Source organism: Ranitomeya variabilis, chromosome 6 (assembly GCF_051348905.1).
Source record: "Ranitomeya variabilis isolate aRanVar5 chromosome 6, aRanVar5.hap1, whole genome shotgun sequence".
Classification (NCBI taxonomy): Eukaryota; Metazoa; Chordata; class Amphibia; order Anura; family Dendrobatidae; genus Ranitomeya; species Ranitomeya variabilis.
The window spans coordinates 556,445,179-556,472,489 of record NC_135237.1 but is presented as its reverse complement, the minus strand read 5'-3'; the positions used below and the strand labels follow the sequence as shown (position 1 = coordinate 556,472,489).

The 27,311-nt window shown below is 44.2% G+C and overlaps 1 protein-coding gene across 1 annotated transcript in view; it reads left to right on the top strand.

Annotated features, from left to right (window-relative positions):
- Positions 1-27,311, top strand: part of COL22A1 (collagen type XXII alpha 1 chain) — a 528,277-nt gene that overhangs the window by 467,343 nt on the left and 33,623 nt on the right. The window contains exons 55-60 of the mRNA XM_077271275.1: positions 3,120-3,164; positions 5,426-5,479; positions 6,232-6,285; positions 8,378-8,431; positions 9,639-9,710; positions 10,875-10,910. Coding sequence (XP_077127390.1) covers positions 3,120-3,164; positions 5,426-5,479; positions 6,232-6,285; positions 8,378-8,431; positions 9,639-9,710; positions 10,875-10,910 — 315 coding nt within the window. The remainder of the gene's footprint in view (positions 1-3,119; positions 3,165-5,425; positions 5,480-6,231; positions 6,286-8,377; positions 8,432-9,638; positions 9,711-10,874; positions 10,911-27,311) is intronic.

Sequence of the window (27,311 nt, the reverse complement as noted above, 5' to 3'; positions counted from 1 at the left end):
CTATGTGTTACATAGTAGACCCTCAAGTCGGGGCAGCAGGGGCTTAGTTCTGCACATGGCAGTGGATGTACAGGTAGTCCGAGATCTGGAAAATTCGAAAAACAAATGTTCTCTTGTCTCACGACATTGAAAAATACAAGGACAGCTGACATAATGATGGAGGTCGCCCCATGAAGCCCCATGAAGCTCAACACCTTCTGCTGCAAAGTGGAAGATTACTTCCGTCCAATTATTGGAAATCAATATTTTTTACCGAGCGAAAGTCGGAATCAGCGGCTGAATGTTGGACACATGTACAATTATGGTGTTTAGTGAGGCACGTATAAGATATGGAACATGGACTAAATGTCTCTCACATCAGGCCCGGTGACATATTAAGACATTTCCTCTACATAATAGACCATCTTAATTAGGAAAATTGGAATAATCACTTAAAGGGACACTTAAAGGGATTCTCAGTCCGCCATGTCCTCATTGTTTTTACATTCTGTTATTCCATTTTATATAGATTTTGAGTTATACGGTCTTTGTTTTTCTCTGAACCTCTTTTTCTGGGATCTATGCAAAGTCTTATATAGTCCTGTGACTTCCCATAATGCAGTGCGCTCTCCTAACAGGAAGCAGAAATGAAACAGGAAGTAGCAATGAAACAGGAAGCAGAAAGTTCTGGCTCTCGGAATACGGCAAAAACAATGTTAATAGTTAAAAAAAAATAAACCGCTAAATATAAAATGATGACATAGATTGCGTACCATCGTAATCATGCTAAATAAAGTTAAATTACTTGGTATTGAGAAAAGGTTTTGCTGTTTAAATCACGTTTTCATGTTAAATGTTTTTTGCTAAAAGAATTTTGGTATTTTTTACTTTGTTTTATCGGTATTTTAAAAAAATAGAAATCTTTCTATTTTCACACTGGATATTGGGAATATTCTAGACTCTTGTACTTTCAGGGAATTCACACGCACATTAGCAGCAACAGACTGACTGTCTCTATCTTTTGGATAGAGGCATCTAATGAGCGTGCGCAGAGGTAATTTTGAAGGGAGAAGGAGAAGGTGAGCTGTGATATTGGCTTTTGCGAGTGATGGATCCTGCTTTATCAGCTGTATGTAGAGGTGTTATTTAATCCTGTCTTTAATGAAAAGACAGCTGAAAACTTTTCTTCAACAAACAGGAAGTATGTGTCTAAAATAATCCCGGTGGTCAGTGTGAGAACTGCAAGATTTTTATTTTTTAATACCATTCAAGAAATAAAAAAAAAAAAATCCAAATATTTAAAAAAAAACCATGATTCAAATATTTGGTTATTTTTTGATCATACATCCCATTTAAAGGGGCTTTTCATTGGAAAAAATATACATACTGTATATAATTATATAAATATAATATATAATTCCAGTTCTCTGTTTGCATGCGACTGGGACCTGGTAAGAGAGAAGCAATGGGAAAAATAAGGCAAAAAAAACTTTATTAGTAAGTTATATATTCTGCTATTTTTGTAGCTATTTTTTTTCACATAGAAAATACCTTTCATATGTCAAATCCACAAAAACACACAAAAAAATAAATAAACACTTTATATATAATCCATAGTTGATGTACCCCAAAATGGTGCAGTACGAGTCATCCATCCAACTAATAATTAATTATTGTCCGGTTACATGGATTTATGATTGCCAAATGTTATGGACAGAAACTACTCATGAAGACTTAGACCCTTCAAAGGGAATTTATCATCAGGTGTTTTCTATGTAATCTGAGAGCAGCACGATGTTGGAACAGAGACCTTGATTCCAGCGATGTGACACTTCCAGAGCTAGGCTTAGCCATTTCAGTACAATCAGTGTTTTATCAGCAGGAGATTATTACTACAGGACTAGGTGTCTTGTGCCTCTTGGTCAAACCACATGCTCACTGATTGGCAGCTTTCTATCATTGTACAGTGTACACATCGAGTTGCCAATTAGTGGTGTAGGCGGGGTTATACATACAAAGTAGCCAATCAGTGGTGTGGGCGGGGTTACACAGGGCAGAGCATTCAGAGCACTGCCAGATCTGCAGGAGAGAAAACCAATTGTATCACAACTACTGCACTCAGGAAACAAAGTGACACATCACTGGAATTAGGGTCTCAGCCCCTACGTTATGCTACTGTCAGATTACATAGCACAAACCTGCTGACGGATTTATTTTAAGGCAAAAAAAACCCTTAACATTGGTGACAGAAGCCACATCATCCATTCCCAGTCGTACGTGATGTACACAGTCAGTCATCATCCAGAATCTCCTCCCGGAGTCCTCAGCGGACAGATTCATCTCCGTGAAAGTCTCATTTCTAAGACGTCATATTAGAAACGAGCGAGAAAACGCACAATGAGATTTGTCAGCGTATTGTACTTGGGCTTAGAAAACCTCGACAGTTTGATAAATTCTCCGTTACTTTATTACCTCCTTCCTCCCGTAAGGGATCGATGATGAATAGTGACGTGTGCGGCCACAAAAAGCAAAAGTATGGCAGAAGAAGATGAAAACCTCAGCCGCGCTCATGCAGACGTCGTCCTCGTTAGCGCGTTCAGCACAAATTAACGCCGCGAGGAAATGATCAATGAATCCATCAACTACCAATAAGAGAGGATTCTGATCAAAGGGACAATTTGTGACTCCAACCTTCATTAAAAATCTCCTCCCGTGTTTGGCCATGCAGCTCTTATGAAGAGCTATGTGTCTCCATGGTTACGGACTACAAACAAACACCTATGTAGTCTGACCCTGCAGTCAAGTGTTAACCCCTTCCATCTGACTCTTACTTCCCCTCTTTATACATCGGGTACGTTAACAAGTGGATGGGAAAAATAAATATTAGTAACACAAGATGAAGATCAGACTACGCAGAAACGTTTGTAGTCTGTAACCATGGATACGTATAGGTTTGTATAGGAACTGTCAACAAAGTGGTCAGTTTACAATTTTTTTTTTCTAAGATGCAGTTCCAAATTTTAATTGCTTGCAAAAGTGTGCAGACGCTTCAACATTTCTGAGAACAAGGGAAATTCTCAGTTTTGTTTTTTTGGTCATTTATTCTTCTTCTTATTATTATTATTCTTTTTTTTTTTCAGGGCTTCAAGGGGCACAGAGGAGACGTGGGATTACCCGGCAGCAGAGTAAGTTGCGAAGTCTAAATAATTTTGGAGGTTTTTTTCGATCAGAGAAAATAATGACACAACATCACTTTCTGATGACGGGGGTCCGCACGCTGACATACCCACCGATCCTCAGCATGAACCATTGATCTTCCATGTAGTGCTAAACAAAGCGCCAAACTCATTATTGGATTTGTGTCTTTTTTTAGCGTATAGTTGTTTTTTGTGTGCATAGTTTTGTAGCACAGAACTCTTGGAACTAAGAATACAACTTGTGTGCATGAACCCCTTAGAGCCCCGGGGGTCAACGAAACATATAGTAGAACTCTGACGACTTTCTTAAAATTTTCTATCACTTTAATTATTTAGTTCTAGTAACTATGTGCTCGTTACATATATTAAACCACTTACCGATCACTGCTTTGTTCCATTCCCACCTTCAGCCCAATTCTGTTTAACACCGGGCGACCACAGTTCTCACGACCCGGCTCACGCGTCGTCTTCTGGATGGCTCGGAAGTCGTTTTCTTAATACAGGTCTATGAGAACCTTATAGACTTTAATCGAGAAAACAACTTCTGGTCAACACTGAAGGAGATGTCTAAGCCCGGAAAGGAGTCATTTATGCAATGTGTATAATTATGGTTTAAAGGGTAGATAATATAATATTGCCGACTGGAGAAGGATGTTATCAATTCCATGGATGGCAAGAAGAACAAATTTTGGAACAAATCAAGCCAGACTTGTCACTCGAAGAAAGGATCACCAAGCTACGACTTGCCTACTTTGGAGACATCATACGAAGAGACAAGTCACTGGAGAAGGACATCATGGTCGGAAGACTAGGAAGAACAAGACGAAGATGAAGACCAGCCATCCGATGGCTTGATAAAATCAAGATAATGGCAGAGAAGACCCTGGTGGACCTATCTAGGCTTCCAGAAGATTGATGTTCCTACAGAACGTTCATCCATCAAGAAGCCATGGCTCGAAATCGAGCTGAAGGTCATTATATAAATAATAAACTGCCTGCTTCTTTAACAATGATCCCTCACTACCCAAGGCATGTGCATTTTTAAAAAATTTCATAAATTTCCAATTTTGGTACTTTTTTTTAGAACTATGGCTCCCAATTCGTTAAGAAGTGATTTTGTGCGCCAATCTTAACAAGTGCTGGAGTAAGAGGAGTAAGGAATTAATTTTAATAAACTTGATCCATTTTATTAATTGCCACGGGCCACTGCTAGAAAAGTACGCCAGTGAAAAATGCACAGCTGTGTCCAAATTTTTGCTGCCTTTGGGATGCAAATTTTTATGAATGCGTCCATTGTGTCCTCCCATAGCCTTCTCCTGTCCGAGTTCTGCCCACTTTTCTAAACGTTAGCGCTGCTGATGTAAAATAATGGCAAAAGTCCCAAAATTTTTTGCACAGTTCAAGCAGTTTTTCACTAGAATTTCGATAAAACTGCTTGATGAATCAGGTCCTATATTCCCCTGTTGCTGGCAGGTCTCCTGTCGATAACTGTGTCTTCCTACACCGTCTGGCACTGGTAAGACTGGCTGGATAGTCTACATTCAAGCGGCAAAACCCAGTTATAATTTACTCATACATTTCTAGCAGGAATATCAGAGGAATTGCATAAATATAGGGCCAATTCATCAAATAATTCTCTACAGAACTCGGGCGTAAAAGCTTTAAAAATTCACAAACTTTTGGCACAACTCAGAGTTGCCCCAAAATGTGACTTTTGGCATTTTTACACCAATTTCTCCCACCTCTGACGAAATGGACGTAGCTGGGGCATGACAAGGGTGTGGCTGGATGACACCACATATTATTTTGGTTTTGACAAGCTGTGCCGAAAATCTCACTCCAGTGCCTGACTGGAGGAAGACTTCTGGCATGGCATATGGAGGCACATAATACTCGGCAGACGCTCTAAATATAGGAAGAAGCAGGCACCTCTTCGTGAAATAGTAGCGTCTGACTCCACTATGGTTCCTCATCAAGATCGGTGAGAAAATTGCTGATGTTAATGGATCGGGCCAATAGAGTTCTGAAAAACAACTGCTCCAGAATACAACGATTTGCTAAAATAGAGTCAACATTAACTTTACTCAAAGTTTGACTTTCATTTTTTTTAAACATCTCAAAAACGTTGGAGAATCGGTCATCGATATTTTCACAACACGAATGCAAATATCAGTAGAAAAATTGGGGAAAAGAATAGTTGAAAAATTAATTTTTTTATTCTAATGTTGTTATTTTTGTTATTCTCTTAGGGAGAACCGGGCGTAACAGGACCTCCAGGGCGAGAAGGGTCACCAGGAAAAGATGTAAGTCCTGAAGGAATAGGCTAAAGTCTTACTTTGGGGAAAAAAAATAACTGTAAAAGACATCTGCCATCAAGAACCAGGATTTTGCTATGGAATCTAGGAGCAGTATGACATAAGGGCTGAGATCCTGATTCCAGTGATACATTATGTCACTTGCTGGGCTGCTTGCTGTATTTTTTATATTCTTGTAGCACTCTGAATACTAAGCTGTATATAACCACACCCACACTAGTGATTGGCAGCTTTATGTGTACACTGTGCATTTTTGGGGGCGGGACAGTGTTGGGGCGGGGCTACACAGAGCAGTTGACTAGGAGGCACGAGACACCTTGTCCTATAGTGATAATCTCCTGTTGATAAATCATTGATTTTATTGAAAAAGCAGCGCACAGACTAGTAAGTGACACATCTCTGGAATCAGGATCTTAGCTCCGACATCATGCTGCTCTCAGATTACATTAAAAAAATCCTGCTGACAGATTCCTTTTAAGCAACACCCGTGAACTGCAACATTTTCCAAACTACTATCTGAATACCATCAGTTCAGAGATTATCCACTTCTTTTTTTCTTTATTAAGTTTTACTTTATAGAAAAACATGAAGGATTGAGAATGAACAGATAAGCAATTCATATGTGGGCGTTACATCGACGACATTCATATTAGTTATAGAGTATTTAGCATTTCTGCTTATTAGAACAACTGGAATGAGAGATTTACTATTTTATTTATTTTCCTGTATTTTTTGATTAGGGAGATCCTGGACCACCAGGACACCAGGGACCAAGGGGAATCCGAGGACCGACTGTAAGTTTTCCTTGAAATCTACCAATGGGTAAAACACCAATTATTCTGTTGCATTGGCAGAATAAAATATATCACAATAAATATGTAATTAAAGTGGCTTACCAGGACTTAGATATTGATGATCTACTACCATGAATATCAGATTGTTGAGGCACCGACCACCCCAATGATTGGCAATAGCTGGCAGTGTATAGAGCCGCAACTACACAGCGCCGTATTGTGTGTAGTGGTCATTTTAGGGTACTGCAGCTGAGCTTCCATTCACTTCCATGGCCAGACAGGATTATACAGGGACTTGAAATCCGGGTGACAGAAGGGGAATATTTATCAAGCGAAATGAGGCAGAATTCTGGTGTAATTTGCTCCAAAAACTTTCATGACTTGCACCATATTTATGATGTATTTTATACACTATATACATCAATAGTGACAATTGGGCGTGGTCTTGCTGAAAATTGGCACAGCTTATTAGCAAAAGGGGCGTAGTGTATTGGTAACAGGGTACGGCATAACATGCAATACTATGCTGCAAAAAATAGAGTAAAATTGTTGTGAATGTTTCTGGCACAAATCAAGCCCACTAATAGATTAGACAACCTTAAAATCAGATTTATCAAACAGCGTGAACCCCGTTGATAAATAAGGCGCATTTTAAGACTGTCTAGGCTAAATTTGCATTAAATAAGAATTAGACAGTTTTGATAAATATGCCCCAATATTTTGATGGGAACTTTGGCAGCACAGGCTGTAGAAATACAGATCAATAAAGGAATCTATTACTATTGACATGTATACCATTACATAAAACAAAAAGAAATAAAGAAAGAAAAGTACTAAACCTGATGTTGCAGGAATGGTTCTTATTTTATAGAAGGAAGCGCTCTGATTAGGAAAATGGAACACTCTTCCAGAATGAACGATGACAGACACCCAAACTCCCATTTTTATTTGATCAAGGTTACGCCCACTTACCTCCTCTTGTTGCGCTCATATGGGGCTATTCGTGGGATGTGCTAGGTCTTTTAGAATTTTATAAGATCCCTAACCTTCAGGATATCTTAGCCCCTGGAGGCCCCCAGGTGGTCGACATTGTTGTCATGTTTCTTATCGTGATTTTACCTGTCTATGTAAAGGAAACATGGCATGGATAGCATCATCCATTGGACCGTTATTAGGTCAGAGGGGTTAGAATGGCCTTACGGTGATATGAGTGAATGTGTTATGCTTGTACCTTCGCATTGACGCCGAAAATATATCTCCCATAAATACCTGATCGATTAAAACCTAAGGTTCATCACTGTCCATTAGCTCCAAAAAGGTTAATGGTATTTCCAATGAACAGAAGCTCTTTCCTTGGCAAAAAAGGAACCCCTGTGTTTTTTCGCCTCGGTGTCTGGTTATCAGATATATGCTGTAATTACCTGGTCACTGCAGGACTTCAATGGAGATTAAAGTGTTAGTTCTTTCTCTCTTCTCCAGTTATGAGTTTCTCTCTTCCACAATCCCATATGGTCAATGTGAGGGTGATATGTCCCCCTCTCCAGAGGTCTTATGGATTTTAATTTTTCTCTATGACAGTGTTTGAGTAGGAGTTCTTGCTAGAGCAGCAGTTCAAAGCAGCTACAAAAGGGAGCATGAACTAGGCAGTTTAAAAATCACTTTTAGCACTGCGTTTCGGAGTGAAGTCACAAAATGAGATGATGGAATATGTGACAATTTCACAACTTTGCCAAACCTGATCAATAATTTAATGAAAAAAAAACTGTTTAGTGACTTTTTCAAGGAAAATATCCATATGATTGGCATAATTTAATTTGCTGCTGTATTCCACAAGCAATATACAAAAAAGAGCTCTATCCTAACTTAAAAGGACGTTCCCTATCAGGTATAGTTTTTTTTTTTCTGCGTTATTATAATAATCTGACTTTGGATGATACAGTAAATGTAAAATAAATAAATTTTAGTGGTTTTTCTTTGTTTCAATTATTGGACATAAACATTTTGGAAATTTTTGACCTGCTCAAATTAATGTCCAACTCACTCTGTTTTCAATGTGTGCAATACATTCATCTGTTAACTGTTTAATTCCTAGGGCAAAAATGGTCTGGCTGGACCTCCGGGGACTCCTGGGGCTCCGGGTATAATGGTAAATATGAAAAAATAAAGTAATACATTTTACAATATGTATAGTATTATAATGCTATCTCTTATATAGAGTAACACGTACAGTAGAAAGCCAAAACCCAGAATGGTGGCTGAAATAGATAATTCAACCACTTGAAGGCAGGATTCTTGTAACAGGACGATAATTGCAATCTATATATACAAATGTCCGTGCTCATGAAAATTAATTGGCCAAACTTATATTGTAATAAATCACTTAGTGGCAGTATTTTTGTTAACAGACAATGGACACGTTAAGGTATATATAAATATATACATACTAGAATATAAGTACCATAATACTGTATACTGTGTACAAGAATATAACTACTATAATACTGCCTCTATATACAAGAATACAACTACTATAATACTGCCCCTATGTACAAGAATACAACTACTATAATACTGCTCCTATGTACAAGAATATAACTACTATAATACTGCCAATATGTGCAAGAATATAACTACTATAATACCGCTCCTATGTACAAGAATATAACTACTATAATACTGCCCCTATGTACAAGAGTATAACTACTATAATACTGCTCCTATGTACAGGAATATAACTACTATAATACTGCTCCTATGTACAAGAATAGAACTACTATAATACTGCTCCCTATGTACAAGAATATAACTATTATAATACTGCCCCTATGTACAAGAATATAACTACTATAATACTGCCCCTATGTACAAGAATATAACTATTATAATACTGCCCCTATGTACAAGAACATAACTACTATAATACTGCCCCATATACAAGAATATAACTACTATAATACTCCTCCTATGTACAAGACTATAACTACTATAATACTGCTCCTATGTACAAGAATATAACTTCTATAATACTGCCCCTATGTACAAGAATATAACTACTATAATACTGCCCCTATATACAAGAATATAACTACTATAATACTGCTCCTATGTACAAGAATATAACTACTATAATACTGCCCCTATGTACAAGAATATAACTACTATAATACTGCCCCTATGTACAAGAATATAACTACTATAATACTGCCCCTATATACAAGAATATAACTACTATAATACTGCTCCTATGTACAAGAGTATAACTACTAGAATACTGCTCCCGAGCTATATATTAGACTGTAATTACTATAATATGGCTCCTACCTACAAGAATATAACATTTATTTACAATTCAGGGCCCTAAAGGAACCAAAGGGGAAACAGGAGCTGCTGGAATTCCAGGATTTCAAGGACCGAAAGGACCACAAGTATGTGTTCCTATTTTTCTGTAATTTATAGGATCAACGGAATCTATCTATCTATCTATCTATCTATCTATCTATCTATCTATCTATCTATCTATCTATCTATCTATCTATCTATCTATACATCTATCTATCTATCTATCTATCTATCTATCTATCTATCTATCTATCTATCTATCTATCTATCTATCTATTATCTATATATATACACTCACCGGCCACTTTATTAGGTACACCATGCTAGTAACGGGTTGGACCCCTTTTGCCTTCAGAACTGCCTCAATTCTTCGTGGCATAGATTCAACAAGGTGCTCGAAGCATTCCTCAGAGATTTTGGTCCATATTGACATGATGGCATCACACAGTTGCCGCAGATTTGTCGGCTGCACATCCCAAAGATGCTCCATACAAGGCAGGATGGATCCATGCTTTCATGTTGTTTACGCCAAATTCTGACCCTACCATCCGAATGTCGCAGCAGAAATCGAGACTCATCAGACCAAGCAACGTTTTTCCAATCTTCTACTGTAAAATTTCGATGAGCTTGTGCAAATTGTAGCCTCAGTTTCCTGTTCTTAGCTGAAAGGAGTGGTACCCGGTGTGGTCTTCTGCTGCTGTAGCCCATCTGCCTCAAAGTTCGACGCACTGTGCGTTCAGAGATGCTCTACCTTGGTTGTAACGGGTGGCGATTTGAGTCACTGTTGCCTTTCTATCAGCTCGAACCAGTCTGCCCATTCTCCTCTGGCATCAACAAGGCATTTCCGCCCACAGAACTGCCGCTGACTGGATTTTTTTTCTTTTTCGGACCATTCTCTGTAAACCCTAGAGATGGTTGTGCGTGAAAATCCCAGTAGATCAGCAGTTTCTGAAATACTCAGACAAGCCCTTCTGGCACCAACAACCATGCCACGTTCAAAGGCACTCAAATCACCTTTCTTCCCCATACTGATGCTCGGTTTGAACTGCAGGAGATTGTCTTGACCATGTCTACATGCCTAAATGCACTGAGTTGCCGCCATGTGATTGGCTGATTAGAAATTAAGTGTTAACAAGAAGTTGGACAGGTGTACCTAATAAAGTGGCCAGTGAGTGTATATCTATCAATCATATATCATCTATATGTTTTCATTCAATCTTTTTGCTTAAAATTGTCTTATATGTTTTTAGGGAGCATCTGGTGAGAGTGGTCCACCTGGAAAAGAGGTAAGACTTTCTTTCTTTCTTTCTTTCTTTCTTTCTTTACTTAAAGGGAACCTGTCAGCAGGATTGTGCACAGTAACTACAGGCAGTGTCAGGGCGGCACCGTTATACTGATTACAATGATACCTGGTCATGAAATCTGTCTTGTGGTTGTTGTTTAATCTTTATTTTCAGTTTTGAGTTAAAGATATACCCGTGCTGCGGGGCTGCCTGTGGGGGGGTCTTCATGTGGTTCTCTGCTTAGCTATTCATCTGTATGGCTCCGGACAGGACACTGATCCCTCACTGACTTGACCCCTATTTTACATAGTGAACATAATATGTATTGAAAAAAAGAAAAAATCACATTCATCATGCAGGCGCTGTTGGTTAAGCATGATTTCATCTATAATATTCTTTAAATTGTTTTATTTAGTCATATACATTTATTCTGAAAAAAAAAAACCTTGTCGATATTAAGCCGACAGCTCCTGTGTTGTCTCCACCAAAATGGCACCGCCGGCATCTGCGCAGGTGCAGTCTGCATTATGAATTGCAAAGCAGAGCAGCACATGAAGACCCCCCCCAAAGTCTGCCCCGAAGCACGAGCATATCATTAACTGAAACAACAAGAACCACAAGATGGATTTCATCAAACAAGATATCATTGTAATAAATATAACGGCACCCGCCGACCTGACACTGTCTGTAGGTTACTGTGCACAATCCTGCTGACAGATTCCCTTGAAAAAGGACCTGTCATCACTCCTGACATGTCTTATGTATCTACTTCATTGACTTACTGCTTTTGCTATTCCTGATATAATGATGATGAATATGGATGAGCGAATACGCACTGGAAAGTTTGGGGTTCACAGAGGACACCTAGGACACAGACTTTTTACTGTATGTCTGGATTCCTGTTTGGGTTTGCCAGTCTAATAAAGCTTGTTGAAAGGCTGCAGTGCAGCCAATCACAAGCTTTTAGACTGTGGGCACTTCAGCAGCCATCACAGCCATGACATGTATTGGCATGCCTGTGATTGGTCAACGCAGTATGTGACCCGAGCAGTATAAATGCTGGATCACGAGTGCCGCTGCCATTAAGCTCGATTTAGTTTAGGGACAGGATTCAGCTGGAGTGAGGGACAAATAATGACTCTCCAAACACAACACTGTGTGTACTCTGCAACCCATATCTGTGCTAATACTGTACTAAAAGCCGCTGTGTGTACTCTGCACCCCCCGCCTGTGGGAATTCTGTCCTTTAAGCCGCTAAGTAAAGTATACTTTGCACCCTCCACCTGTGGAGTACTATCCTTGAAGCCACTGTGTAATCTGCACCCTCCGCCTGTGGAGCACTGTTCTTTAACCCCTTCCCGACATGTGACGTAATAGTACGTCACATGTCGGGACCCCCGCTTTGATGTGCGCTCCGGCGGTGAGCGCACATCAAAGTCGCGACATGTCAGCTGTTTTTTACAGCTGACATGTGCGCGCAATAGCGGCGGGTGAAATCGCGATCACCCGCCGCTATTAACTAGTTAAATGCCGCTGTCAAACTCAGACAGCGGCATTTAACTACTGCATCCGGCCGTGCGGCCGGATATGAGCGCATCGCCGACCCCTGTCACATGATCGGGGGTCGGCGATGCTTGTGCATTGTAACCATAGAGGTCCTGGAGACCTCTATGGTTACTGATTGCCGGTGGCTGTGAGCGCCCCCCTGTGGTCGGCGCTCACAGCACACCTGCATTTTAGCTACATAACAGCGATCTGATGATCGCTGTTATGTAGCAGAGCCGATCGGGCTGTGCCTGCTTCTAGCCTCCCATGGAGGCTATAGAAGCATGGTAAAAGTTAAAAAAAAAAGTAAAAAAAAATGTGAAAAAAATAAAAAAAATATAAAAGTTTAAATCACCCCCCTTTCGCCCCAATCAAAATAAATCAATAAAAAAAAAGCCCAACCTACACATATTTGGTATCGCCGTGTTCAGAATCGCCCGATCTATCAATAAAAAAAAAGCATTAACCTGATCGCTAAACGGCGTAATGAAAAAAAAAATCGAAACGCCAGATTTACGTTTTTTTGGTCGCCACGACATTGCATTAAAATGCAATAACGGGCGATCAAAAGAACGTATCTGCACCGAAATGCTATCATTAAAAATGCCAGCTCGGCACGCAAAAAATAAGCCCTCACCCGACCCCAGATCACGAAAAATGGAGACGCTACGGGTATCGGAAAATGGCGCAATTTTATTTATTTATTTTTTTGCAAAGTTTGGAATTTTTTTTCACCACTTAGGTAAAAAAGAACCTAGTCATGTTTGGTGTCTATGAACTCGTACTGACCTGGAAAATCATAATGGCAGGTCAGTTTTAGCATTTATTGAACCTAGCAAAATAGGCAAGCAAAAAACAAGTGTGGGATTGCACTTTTTTTGCAATTTCACTGCACTTGGAATTTTTTTCCCGTTTTCTAGTACACGACATGGTAAAACCAATGATGTCGTTCAAAAGTACAACTCGTCCCGCAAAAAATGAGCCCTCACATGGCCAAATTGACAGAAAAATAAAAAAGTTATGGCTCTGGGAAGGAGGGGAGCGAAAAACGAAAACGGAAAAACGGAAAAAGCTCCGGGGGTGAAGGGGTTAAGCTGCTGTGTGTACTCTTCACCCTCCATCTGTGGAGTACTGTCCTTTATGCTGCTGTGTGTACTTTGCACCCCCTGCCTGTGGAGTACTATCCTTGAAGCCGCTGTGTGTACTCCGCAACCTCTGTCTGTGGGAGTGCTGTCCTTGAAGTAACTGTGGGTACTCTGCCCCCTCTGCCTGTGGAGTACTGTCCTTGAAGCCACTGTGTGGACTCTGCCCCCTCTGCCCATGGGAATACAGTCCTTTAAGCTGCTGTATGTACTCTGCACCCCTGCCTGTGGGAGTACTGTCCCTTAAGCCGCTGTGTGTACTCTGCAGCCCTTGTCTGTGGGAGTACTGTCCTTTAACGCGCTGTGTGTACTCTACACCCCCCACCTCTGGCAGTACTGTCCTTTAAGCCGCTGTGTGTTCTCTGCATCCCCCACCTGTAGGTGTACTGTCCTTTAAGCCGCCGTGTGTACTCTGCATCCTCTGCCTGTGGGCGTACTATCTTTTAAGCTGCTGTGTGTACACTGCACCCCCCCACCTGTAGGAGTACTGTCCTTTACGCTGCTGCGTATACTCTGCACCCCTCCATCTGTGGAAGTACTCTCCTTTAAGCCACTGTGTGTACTCTGCACCCCCCACCTGTGGGAATACTGTCCTTTAAGCCACTGTGTGTATTCTGTACCCCCCCGTCTGTGGGAGTACTGTCCTTTAAGCTTTTGCATGCACTCTGCACCCCCACCTGTGGGAGTACTGTAGTTTAAGCCACTGTGTTGACTTTGAATCCCTCCACCTGTGTGAGTACTGTCCTTTAAGCTGCTGTGTTACTCTGCACCCCCACCTATGGGAGTACTGTCCTTTAAGGTTGCTGTGTGTACTCTGCACCCTCCACCTGTGAGAGTACTGTCCTTTAGCTACAGTGTGTATTTTGCATCCCCCACCTGTGTGAGTACTGTTCTTTAAGCTGCTGTGTGTACTCTGCACCCCCTGTCTGTGGGAGTGCTATCCTTTAAACTGCTGTGTGTACTCTGCATCCCCAGCCTGTGGGAGTACTATCCTTTAAGCTGCTGTGTGTACTCTGCACCCCCCGCCTGTGGGAGAACTTTCCTTTAAGCCGCTGTGTGTACTCTGCACTTCCTGCTAGTGGAGTACTGTCCTTTAAGCCGCTGTGTATACTAAGCACCCCCCGCCTGTGGGAGAACTTTCCTTTAGGCCACTGTGTGTACTCTGCAACCCCTGCCTGTGGGAGAACTGTCCTTTAAGCTGCTGTGTGTACTCTGCACCCTCCGCCTGTGGGAATACTGTCCTTTAAGCAGCTGCGTATACTCTGCACACCTCCATCTGTTGAAGAACTGTCCTTTAAGCCACTGTGTGTATTCTGTACCCCCGTCTGTGGGAGTACTGTCCTTTAAGCTGTTGCATGTACTCTGAACCCCCACCTCTGGGAGTACTGTAGTATAAGCCACTGTGTTTACCTTGAATCCCTCCACCTGTGTGAGTACTGTCCTTTAAGCTGCTGTATTACTCTGCACCCCCACCTATGGGAGTACTGTCCTTTAAGGTTGCTGTGTGTACTCTGCATCCCCCACCTGTGAGAGTACTGTTCTTTAAGCTGCTGTGTGTACTCTTCACCCTCCATCTGTGGAGTACTGTCCTTTATGCTGCTGTGTGTACTTTGCGCCCCCTGCCTGTGGAGTACTATCCTTGAAGCCGCTGTGTGTACTCCGCAACCTCTGTCTGTGGGAGAGCTGTCCTTGAAGTAACTGTGGGTACTCTGCCCCCTCTGCCTGTGGAGTACTGTCCTTGAAACCACTGTGTGTACTCTGCCCCCTCTGCCCATGGGAATACAGTCCTATAAGCTGCTGTATGTACTCTGCACCCCTGCCTGTGGGAGTACTGTCCCTTAAGCCGCTGTGTGTACTCTGCAGCCCCTGTCTGTGGGAGTACTGTCCTTTTACCCGCTGTGCGTACTCTGCACCCCCCACCTCTGGCAGTATGGTCCTTTAAGCCGCTGTGTGTTCTCTGCATCCCCCACCTGTAGGTGTACTGTCCTTTAAGCCGCTGTGTGTACTCTGCATCCTCTGCCTGTGGGCGTACTATCTTTTAAGCTGCTGTGTGTACACTGCACCCCCCCACCTGTAGGAGTACTGTCCTTTAAGCTGCTGCGTATACTCTGCACCCCTCCATCTGTGGAAGTACTCTCCTTTAAGCCACTGTGTGTACTCTGCACCCCCACCTGTGGGAGTACTGTAGTTTAAGCCACTGTGTTTACCTTGAATCCCTCCACCTGTGTGACTACTGTCCTTTAAGCTGCTGTGTTACTCTGCACCCACACCTATGGGAGTACTGTCTTTTAAGGTTGCTGTGTGTACTCTGCACCCTCCACCTGTGAGAGTACTGTCCTTTAGCTACAGTGTGTATTCTGCATCCCCCACCTGTGTGAGTACTGTTCTTTAAGCTGCTGTGTGTACTCTGCACCCCCTGTCTGTGGGAGTGCTATCCTTTAAGCTGCTGTGTGTACTCTGCACCCCCAGCCTGTGGGAGTACTGTCCTTTAAGCCACTGTGTATACTAAGCCCCCCCCCGCCTGTGGGAGAACTTTCCTTTAAGCCACTGTGTGTACTCTGCAACCACTGCCTGTGGCAGAACTGTACTTTAAGCTGCTTTGTGTACTCTGCACCCTCCGCCTGTGGGAATACTCTCCTTTAAGCTGCTGTGTGCACTCTGCATCCCCCTGCCTGTGGGAGAACAGTCCTTTAAGCTGCTGTATGTACTCTGCACACCCCCACCTGTGGGAGAACTGTCATTTATGCTTCTGTGTGTACTCTGCATCCCCCACCTGTAGCAGTACTGTCCTTTAAGCCGCTGCATATACTCGGCACCCCTCACCTGTGGGAGAACTGTCCTTTAAGCTGCTGCATGCACTCTGCATCCCCCTGCCTGTGGGAGAACTGTCCTTTAAGCCGCTGTCTGTACTCTGCACCCCCTGCCTGTGGGAGAACTGTCCTTTAAGCTGCTATGTGTACTCTGCACCCTCCGCCTGTGGGAATACTGTCCTTTAAGCTGCTGTGTGTACTCTTCACCTCCGCCTGTGGGAGTACTTTCCTTTAAGCCGCTGGGTGTACTCTGCACCCCCATCTGTGATACTACTGTCCTTTAAGCTGCTGCGTATACTCTGCACCCCTCCATCTGTGGAAGTACTGTCCTTTAAGCCACTGTGTGCACTCTGCACCCCCCACTTGTGGGAGTACTGTCCTTTGAGCCACTGTGTGTATTCTGTACCCCCCTGTCTGTGGGAGTACTGTCCTTTAAGCTGCTGTGTTACTCTGCATCCCCCATCTATGGGAGTACTATCCTTTGAGCTGCTGTATGTACTTTGCACCCTCCACCTGTGGGAGTACTGTCCTTTAGCTTCAGTGTGTATTCTGCATCCCCCACCTGTGTGAGTACTGTTCTTTAAGCTGCTGTGTGTACTCTGCACCCCCTGTCTGTGAGAGTGCTATCCTTTAAGCTGCTGTGTGTACTCTGAACCCCCCTCCTGTGGGAGAACTGTCCTTTAAGCTGCTGTGTGTACTCTGCACCCTCCGCCTGTGGAAATACTGTCCTTTAAGCCTCTGTGTGCACTCTGCATCCCCCTGCCTGTGGGAGAACTGTCCTTTAAGCTCCTGTGTGTACTCTGCATCCTCCGCCTGTGGGCGTACTATCTTTTAAGCTGCTGTGTGTACTCTGCACCCCCCCACCTGTGGGAGTACTGTCCTTTATGCTTCTGTGTGTACTCTGCATCCCCCACCTGTAGGAGTACTGTCCTTTAAACTGCTGCGTATACTCTGCACCCCTCCATCTGTGGAAGTACTGTCCTTTAAGCCACTGTGTGTACTCTGCACCCCCCACCTGTGAGAGTGCTGTCCTTTAAGCCACTGTGTCTATTCTGTACCCCCCATCTGTGGGAGTACTGTCCTTTAAGCTGTTGCATGTACTCTGCACCATCATCTGTGGGAGTACTATAGTTTAAGCCTCTGTGTTTACCTTGAGTCCCTACGCCTGTGGGAGTACTGTCCTTTAAGCTGCTATGTTACTCTGCACCCCCTGTCTGTGGGAGTGCTATCCTTTAAGCTTCTGTGTGTACTCTGCACCCTCAGCCCATGGGACTACTATCCTTTAAGCTGCTGTGTGTACTCTGCACCCCCGCCTGTTGGAGAACTTTCCTTTAAGCCGCTGTATGTACTCTGCACTTTCTGCTTATGGAGTACTGTCCTTTAAGCCGCTGTGTATACTAAGTACCCCCCGCCTGTGGGAGAACTTTCCTTTAAGGCGCTGTGTGTACTTTACAACCCCTGCCTGTGGGAGAACTGTAGATTTAAGCTGCTGTGTGTACTCTGCACCCTCCGCCAGTGGGAATGCTGTCCTTTAAGCTGCTGTGTGCACTCTGCACCCTATGCCTGTGGAAATACTGTCCTTTAAGTCACTGTGTGTACTCTGCATCCCCCTGCCTGTGGGGGAAATGTCCTTTAAGCTGCTGTGTGTACTTTGCACCCTCCGCCTGTGGGAGAACTGTCCTTTAAGCTGCTGTGTGTACTCTGCACCCTCCGCCTGTGGGAATACTGTCCTTTAAGCTGCTGTGTGCACTCTGCACCCTATGCCTGTGGAAATACTGTCCTTTAAGTCCTGTGTGTACTCTGCATCCCCCTGCCTGTGGGAGAACTGTCCTTTAAGCTGCTGTGTGTACTCTGCACCCTCCACCTGTGGAAATACTGTCCTTTAAATTGCTGTGTGTACTCTTCACCTCCGCCTGTGGGAGAACTTTCGTTTAAGCCGCTGTATGTACTCTGCACTTCCTGCTTGTGGAGTACTGTCCTTTAAGCCGCTGTGTATACTCAGCACCCCCCGCCTGTGGGAGAACTTTCCTTTAAGGCGCTGAGTGTACTCTGCAACCCCTGCCTGTGGGAGAACTGTAGATTTAAGCTGCTGTGTGCACTCTGCATCCCCCTGCCTGTGGGAGAACTGTCCTTTAAGCTGCTGTGTGTACTCTGCACCCTCCGCCTGTGGAAATACTGTCCTTTAAGCCGCTGTGTGAACTCTGCACCTCCCTGCCTGTGGGAGAGCTGTCCTTTAAGCTGCTGTGTGTACTCTACACCCTTCGCCTGTGGGAATACTGTCCTTTAAGCTGCTGTGTGTGTACTCTTCACCTCTGCCTGTGGGAGTACTGTGCTTTAAGCCGCTGGGTGTCTCTGCGCCCCATCTGTGGTAGTACTGTCCTTTAAGCTGCTGCATATACTCTGCACCCCTCCATCTGTGGAAGTACTGTCCTTTAAGCCACTGTGTGTACTCTTTACCCCCGTCTGTGGGAGTACTGTCCGTTAAGTCACTGTGTGTATTCTGTACCACACGCCTGTGGGAGTACTGTCCTTTAAGCTGTTGCATGTACTCTGCACCCCCACCTGTGGGAGTACTGTAGTTTAAGCTGCTGTGTTTACCCTGCATCCTCCCGCATGTGGGAGTACTGTCCTTTAACCTGCTGTGTTACTCTGCGCCTCCCATCTATGGGAGTACTGTCCTTTAAGATGCTGTGTGTACTCTGCACCCTCCATCTGTGGGAGTACTGTCTTTTAGCTGCAGTGTGTATTCTGCATCCCCCACCTGTGTGAGTACTGTTCTTTAAGCTGCTGTGTGTACTCTGCACCCCCTGTCTGTGGGAGTACTATCCTTTAAGCTGCTGTGTGTACTCTGCACCCCCCTCCTGTGGGAGAACTTTCCTTTAAGCTGCTGTGTGTACTCTGCACTCTCTGCCTGTGGGAATACTGTCCTTTAAGCCCCTGTGTGCACTCTGCATCCCCCTGCCTGTGGGAGAACTGTTATTTAAGCTGCTGTGTGTACTCTGCACCCTCTGCCTGTGGGAATACTGTCCTTTAAGCCACTGTGTGTGCTCTGCACCCCCCTGCCATTGAGAGAACTGTTTTTTAAGCTGCTGTGTGTACTCTGCACCCTCTGCCTGTGGGAGTACTGTCCTTTAAGCTGCTGTGTGTACTCTTCAACTCCGCCTGTGGGAGAACCCTTCTTTTAGCTGCTGTGTGTACTCTGCACCCCCTGTCTGTGGGAGTACTGTCCTTTAAACTGCTGTGTGTACTCTGCACCCGCCATCTGTGGGAGTACTGTCTGTTAAGCTGCTGTGTGTACTTTGCACCCCCTGCCTGTGGGAAAACTATCCTTTAAGCTGCTGTGTGTACTCTTCACCCCCGTCTGTAGGAGTACTGTTCTTTAAGCTCCTGTGTGTACTCTGCTCCCTCCTGTCTGTGGGAGTCCTGTCCTTTAAGCTGCTGTGTGTACTGTGCACCCCCGCTTGTGGAAGAACTGTCCATTAAGCTGTTGTGCGTATTCTGCACCTCCCATCTGTGGGAGTACTGTCCTTTAAGTCACTGTGTGCACTCTGCACCCCCGTCTGTAGAGTACTGTCATTGAAGCCGCCGTGTATACTTTGCACTCTCCGCCTGTAAAGTACTGTCCCTTAAGCCACTGTATGTACTCTGCACTCAGTACTGTAAGATTTAAGCCGTTGTTTTTTTCTAGTCGTCTGAAACATAAATTATTGGCATCAGTCGTCTCATAGCCATTAGTGGGCCAAAGAAAAAAAAAATCAGGATTGCTGTGTTTTCTAATAGTTTTTCAAATTAATATATCATCAGCCATCTCATTATCATTTCTAGGCCCAAGAAATAATTTCTTTTTACTGGTGTGTGCTTATTATTACTTTGGGAAATAAATAATTGACATCAGCCATCTTGTTGCCATTGGTAGGCCAAAGAAATAATTTTTCAGGATCTGTGTTTTTTTTTCTAGTACTGTTGCAAATAAATAAGTCTACTATTCTGCCATCTCTTTGTGAGTAGTGTTTAGAAGCCTCGAAAAATGAAGAGAGCATCAAGTAAGGGACGTGGATATGGCTGTGGTGGTGTAGCTGATGCAGGGAGAGAACATGGTCATTCTGTACCTGCTCTGTGCCCAAATACAACACGTTCCTCTGGTGCACATAAGGCAACCGAGCGTTATGTGTCTGTTGTGAAATTGGATTCTGGGCTCCCCCGGTGGCCACTTGTGGAATTGTACTTGTGTGCATCATCCCCTCTGTTCACCTGCTCCTATCAGGATGTGGGAGTCGCTATATAACCTTGCTCCTCTGTCAGTTTCATGCCGGTCAACAATGTAATCAGAAGCCTTTCTGTGCATGTTCCTGCTACTAGACAACTCCCAGCTAAGTTGGACTTTTGTCCTTGTGTGTTTTTGCATTTTGTTCCTGTTCACAGCTGCTGTTTCGTTACTGTGTCTGGAAAGCTCTTGTGAGCGGAAATTGCCACTCTGGTGTTATGAGTTAATGCTAGAGTCTTAAAGTAATTTCTGGATGGTGTTTTGATAGGGTTTTCTGCTGACCATGAAAGTGCCCTTTCTGTCTTCTTTCTATCTAGTAAGCGGACCTCGATTTTTGCTAAACCTATTTTCATACTACGTTTGTCATTTCATCTAAAATCACCGCCAATATATGTGGGGGCCTCTGTCTGCCTTTTGGGAAAATTTCTCTAGAGGTGAGCCAGGACTGTCTTTTCCTCTGCTAGGATTAGGTAGTTCTCCGGCTGGCGCTGGGCATCTAGGGATAAAAAAACGTAGGCATGCTACCCGGCCACTTCTAGTTGTGCGGCAGGTTTAGTTCATGGTCAGTATAGTTTCCATCTTCCAAGAGCTAGTTCTCATATATGCTGGGCTATGTTCTCTCGCCATTGAGAATCATGACAGTTTGACCGGCCCAAAAAAAAGGGTTAAATTACTGGCTGAGAAAGGAGAGAAAAAAGAAGTCTGCTACAATTTTTTTTTTTTTTTTTTTCCTCTAGTTCTGAGTGTGCTCTTAATTGAATCACTTGCTAGTCTGCCTATACTGCAGCCTTCCTCTCTTTCTCTCCTTCTTATCCTTGAATGGCTCTGTGTTCACCTGTTTCAAATGGATCTTCAGAGTGTAGCTACAGGTTTGAATAATCTCGCCACAAAGGTACAAAATTTGCAAGATTTCGTTGTTCATGCACCTATGTCTGAGCCTAGAATTCCTTTGCCTGAATTCTTCTCGGGGAATAGATCTCACTTTCAAAATTTTAAAAATAATTGCAAATTGTTTTTGTCCCTGAAGTCTCGCTCTGCCGGAGACCCTGCACAGCAGGTCAGGATTGTAATTTCCTTGCTCCGGGGCGACCCTCAAGACTGGGCTTTTGCATTGGCACCAGGGGATCCTGCGTTGCTCAATGTGGATGCGTTTTTTCTGGCCTTGGGGTTGCTTTATGAGGAACCTCATTTAGAGCTTCAGGCGGAAAAGGCCTTGATGTCCTTGTCTCAGGGGCAAGATGAAGCTGAAATATACTGCCAAAAATTCCGCAAATGGTCTGTGCTTACTCAGTGGAATGAGTGCGCCCTGGCGGCGATTTTCAGAGAAGGTCTCTCTGATGCCATTAAGGATGTTATGGTGGGGTTCCCTGTGCCTGCGAGTCTGAATGAGTCCATGACGATGGCTATTCAGATCGATAGGCGTCTGCGGGAGCGCAAACCTGTGCACCATTTGGCGGTGTCTACTGAGAAAACGCCAGAAAATATGCAATGTGATAGAATTCTGTCCAGAAGCGAGCGGCAGAATTTTAGACGAAAAAATGGGTTGTGCTTCTATTGTGGTGATTCAACTCATGTTATATCAGCATGCTCTAAGCGTACTAAGAAGCCTGACAAGTCTGTTTCAATTAGCACTTTACAGTCTAAGTTTATTCTATCTGTGACCCTGATTTGTTCTTTGTCATCTATTACCGCGGACGCCTATGTCGACTCTGGCGCTGCTTTGAGTCTTATGGATTGGTCCTTTGCCAAACGCTGTGGGTATGATTTGGAGCCATTGGAGGCTCCGATACCTCTGAAAGGGATTGACTCCACCCCATTGGCTAGTAATAAACCACAATACTGGACACAAGTGACTATGCGTGTTAATCCGGATCACCAGGAGGTTATTCGCTTTCTGGTGCTGTATAATCTACATGATGTTTTGGTGCTGGGATTGCCATGGCTGCAATCTCATAACCCAGTCCTCGACTGGAGAGCTATGTCTGTGTTAAGCTGGGGATGTAAAGGAACTCATGGGGACGTACCTTTGGTTTCCATTTCATCATCTATTCCCTCTGAGATTCCTGAATTCTTGTCTGACTTTCGTGACGTTTTTGAAGAACCCAAGGTTGGTTCACTACCTCCGCACCGGGAGTGCGATTGTGCCATAGACTTGATCCCGGGTAGTAAATACCCTAAGGGTCGTTTATTTAATCTGTCTGTGCCTGAACACGCGGCTATGCGAGAATATATAAAGGAGTCCTTGGAAAAAGGAACTTATTCGTCCTTCAACATCTCCCTTAGGAGCCGGTTTTTTCTTTGTGTCTAAGAAAGACGGCTCTTTGAGGCCGTGTATTGATTATCGACTTTTGAATAAAATCACGGTTAAATATCAATATCCGTTACCACTGCTTACTGATTTGTTTGCTCGTATAAAGGGGGCCAAGTGGTTCTCTAAGATTGATCTCCGTGGGGCGTATAATTTGGTGCGAATCAAGCAGGGGGATGAGTGGAAAACCGCATTTAATACGCCCGAGGGCCATTTTGAGTATTTGGTGATGCCTTTTGGTCTTTCAAATGCCCCTTCAGTCTTCCAGTCCTTTATGCATGACATTTTCCGCGATTATTTGGACAAATTTATGATTGTGTATCTGGATGATATTCTGATTTTTTCGGATGACTGGGACTCTCATGTCCAGCAGGTCAGGAGGGTTTTTCAGGTTTTGCGGTCTAATTCCTTGTGTGTGAAGGGTTCTAAGTGTGTTTTTGGGGTTCAAAAGATTTCCTTCTTGGGATACATTTTTTCCCCCTCTTCCATCGAGATGGATCCTGTCAAGGTTCAGGCTATTGGTGATTGGACGCAACCCTCTTCTCTTAAGAGTCTTCAGAAATTTTTGGGCTTTGCTAACTTTTATCGTCGATTTATTGCTGGTTTTTCTGATGTTGTAAAACCATTGACTGATTTGACTAAGAAGGGTGCTGATGTTGCTGATTGGTCCCCTGATGCTGTGGAGGCCTTTCGGGAGCTCAAGCGCCGCTTTTCTTCCGCCCCAGTGTTGCGTCAGCCTGATGTTGCTCTTCCTTTTCAGGTTGAGGTCGACGCTTCTGAAATCGGAGCTGGGGCGGTGTTGTCGCAGAGAAGTTCCGACTGCTCCGTGATGAGACCTTGTGCTTTTTTTTCCCGTAAATTTTCGCCCGCCGAGCGGAATTATGATATTGGGAATCGGGAGCTTTTGGCCATGAAGTGGGCTTTTGAGGAGTGGCGTCACTGGCTTGAGGGGGCCAGACATCAGGTGGTGGTATTGACTGACCACAAAAATTTAATTTACCTTGAGTCTGCCAGGCGCCTGAATCCTAGACAGGCGCGCTGGTCGTTGTTTTTCTCTCGGTTTAATTTTGTGGTGTCTTACCTACCGGGTTCTAAGAATGTTAAGGCGGATGCCCTTTCTAGGAGTTTTGAGCCTGACTCCCCTGGTAATTCTGAGCCCACAGGTATCCTTAAAGATGGAGTGATATTGTCTGCCGTTTCTCCAGACCTGCGGCGGGCCTTGCAGGAGTTTCAGGCGGATAGACCTGATCGTTGCCCACCTGGTAGACTGTTTGTTCCTGATGATTGGACCAGTAGAGTCATCTCTGAGGTTCATTCTTCTGCGTTGGCAGGTCATCCTGGAATCTTTGGTACCAGGGATTTGGTGGCAAGGTCCTTCTGGTGGCCTTCCCTGTCACGAGATGTGCGAGGCTTTGTGCAGTCTTGTGACGTTTGTGCTCGGGCCAAGCCTTGTTGTTCTCGGGCTAGTGGATTGTTGTTACCCTTGCCTATCCCGAAGAGGCCTTGGACGCACATCTCGATGGATTTTATTTCAGATCTGCCTGTTTCTCATAAGATGTCTGTCATCTGGGTGGTGTGTGACCGTTTCTCTAAGATGGTCCATCTGGTTCCCTTGCCTAAGTTGCCTTCTTCTTCCGAGTTGGTTCCTCTGTTTTTTCAAAATGTTGTTCGTTTGCATGGTATTCCGGAGAATATCGTTTCTGACAGAGGGACCCAATTCGTGTCTAGATTTTGGCGGGCATTCTGTGCTAGGATGGGCATAGATTTGTCTTTTTCGTCTGCTTTCCATCCTCAGACTAATGGCCAGACCGAGCGGACTAATCAGACCTTGGAGACATATTTGAGGTGTTTTGTGTCTGCGGATCAGGATGATTGGGTTGCTTTTTTGCCTTTGGCGGAGTTCGCCCTCAATAATCGGGCCAGCTCTGCCACCTTGGTGTCCCCGTTTTTCTGTAATTCGGGGTTTCATCCTCGATTTTCCTCCGGTCAAGTGGAATCTTCGGATTGTCCTGGAGTGGATGCTGTGGTGGAGAGGTTGCATCAGATTTGGGGGCAGGTGGTGGACAATTTGAAGTTGTCCCAGGAGAAGACTCAGCTTTTTGCCAACCGCCGTCGTCGTGTTGGTCCTCGGCTTTGTGTTGGGGACTTGGTGTGGTTGTCTTCTCGTTTTGTCCCTATGAGGGTTTCTTCTCCTAAGTTTAAGCCTCGGTTCATCGGCCCGTACAAGATATTGGAGATTCTTAACCCTGTGTCTTTCCGTTTGGACCTCCCTGCATCCTTTTCGATTCATAATGTTTTTCATCGGTCATTGTTGCGCAGGTATGAGGTACCGGCTGTGCCTTCCGTTGAGCCTCCTGCTCCGGTGTTGGTTGAGGGTGAGTTGGAGTACGTTGTGGAAAAGATCTTGGACTCTCGTGTTTCCAGACGGAAACTCCAGTATCTGGTCAAATGGAAGGGATACGGTCAGGAGGATAATTCTTGGGTCACTGCCTCTGATGTTCATGCCTCCGATCTTGTCCGTGCCTTTCATAGGGCTCATCCTGATCGCCCTGGTGGTTCTGGTGAGGGTTCGGTGCCCCCTCCTTGAGGGGGGGGTACTGTTGTGAAATTGGATTCTGGGCTCCCCCGGTGGCCACTTGTGGAATTGTACTTGTGTGCATCATCCCCTCTGTTCACCTGCTCCTATCAGGATGTGGGAGTCGCTATATAACCTTGCTCCTCTGTCAGTTTCATGCCGGTCAACAATGTAATCAGAAGCCTTTCTGTGCATGTTCCTGCTACTAGACAACTCCCAGCTAAGTTGGACTTTTGTCCTTGTGTGTTTTTGCATTTTGTTCCTGTTCACAGCTGCTGTTTCGTTACTGTGTCTGGAAAGCTCTTGTGAGCGGAAATTGCCACTCTGGTGTTATGAGTTAATGCTAGAGTCTTAAAGTAATTTCTGGATGGTGTTTTGATAGGGTTTTCTGCTGACCATGAAAGTGCCCTTTCTGTCTTCTTTCTATCTAGTAAGCGGACCTCGATTTTTGCTAAACCTATTTTCATACTACGTTTGTCATTTCATCTAAAATCACCGCCAATATATGTGGGGGCCTCTGTCTGCCTTTTGGGAAAATTTCTCTAGAGGTGAGCCAGGACTGTCTTTTCCTCTGCTAGGATTAGGTAGTTCTCCGGCTGGCGCTGGGCATCTAGGGATAAAAAAACGTAGGCATGCTACCCGGCCACTTCTAGTTGTGCGGCAGGTTTAGTTCATGGTCAGTATAGTTTCCATCTTCCAAGAGCTAGTTCTCATATATGCTGGGCTATGTTCTCTCGCCATTGAGAATCATGACATGTGTCTTTTTGTGGGCCCAAATACAACTGCATGAATGGTGAAGCCACAAGATTTTGAGCAGGTGTTAGATTAGATGGCTGAGAGTGGCTCCAGTTCGTTCGCAGCATCTTCCACCTGGTCGATTGCAGAAAGTGCCCAGTGGGCATCTGAGGACCATGGTTAACCAATTTCCACCTCATCCCCTTGCAAATCAGCCAAGCAGTCTGAGGCTCAAGTCATGCAGCCGTCTCTTCTGCTTTTTGATGACTCCACTCGCTGAAGTTCTATGGCACACTCACTTGCCCCTGCTCCTGAAGTGAAAAAGACTGAGTGCAATGATGCCCAATCGCTTGTTAGGTTAGATGATGAGTACATGTCAGATGATGATGAAACTCCATTCCCAACTGCAGTGGCTTTCTGCAGTTTGCAGACTGGCAAGGAGGATAGGGTTGAGGCGTCTGTGGAAGGTGATTCGGTGGATGATGGGATCATAGACCCCACATGGAGCGGAGGCCATCCTAGTGACATGCGCAGTTCAGAGGAAGATGAGGTTTGACATCAGCATAACAAAACTGGGAGCAGGGTACAAATGCACAGCAGGCAACCCCTAGCCAGTAAATCAGCTGCCATTTCCCACCATGCAGCTGACATAAGCACACCAAAGGCAGCTCAAAGGAGCTCTCTCGCATGGCATTTCAACAGGGAATGTGCTACCAACAAGCGACAGGTGGTTTGCACTCTGTGCCTCCAAAACCCCAAAGTGTGGCCCGACATGAGGCATAAATGTTCTGAACCTTAGCACCACCTACCGTTAGGTCCATATATATTTGGACAGAGACAACATTTTTCTAATTTTGGTTATGGACATTACCACAATGAATTTTAAACAAAACAATTCAGATGCAGTTGAAGTTCAGACTTTCAGCTTTCATTTGAGGGTATCCACATTAAAAGTAGATGAAGGGTTTAGGAGTTTCAGCTCCTTAACATGTGCCACCCTGTTTTTAAAGGGAACAAAAGTAATT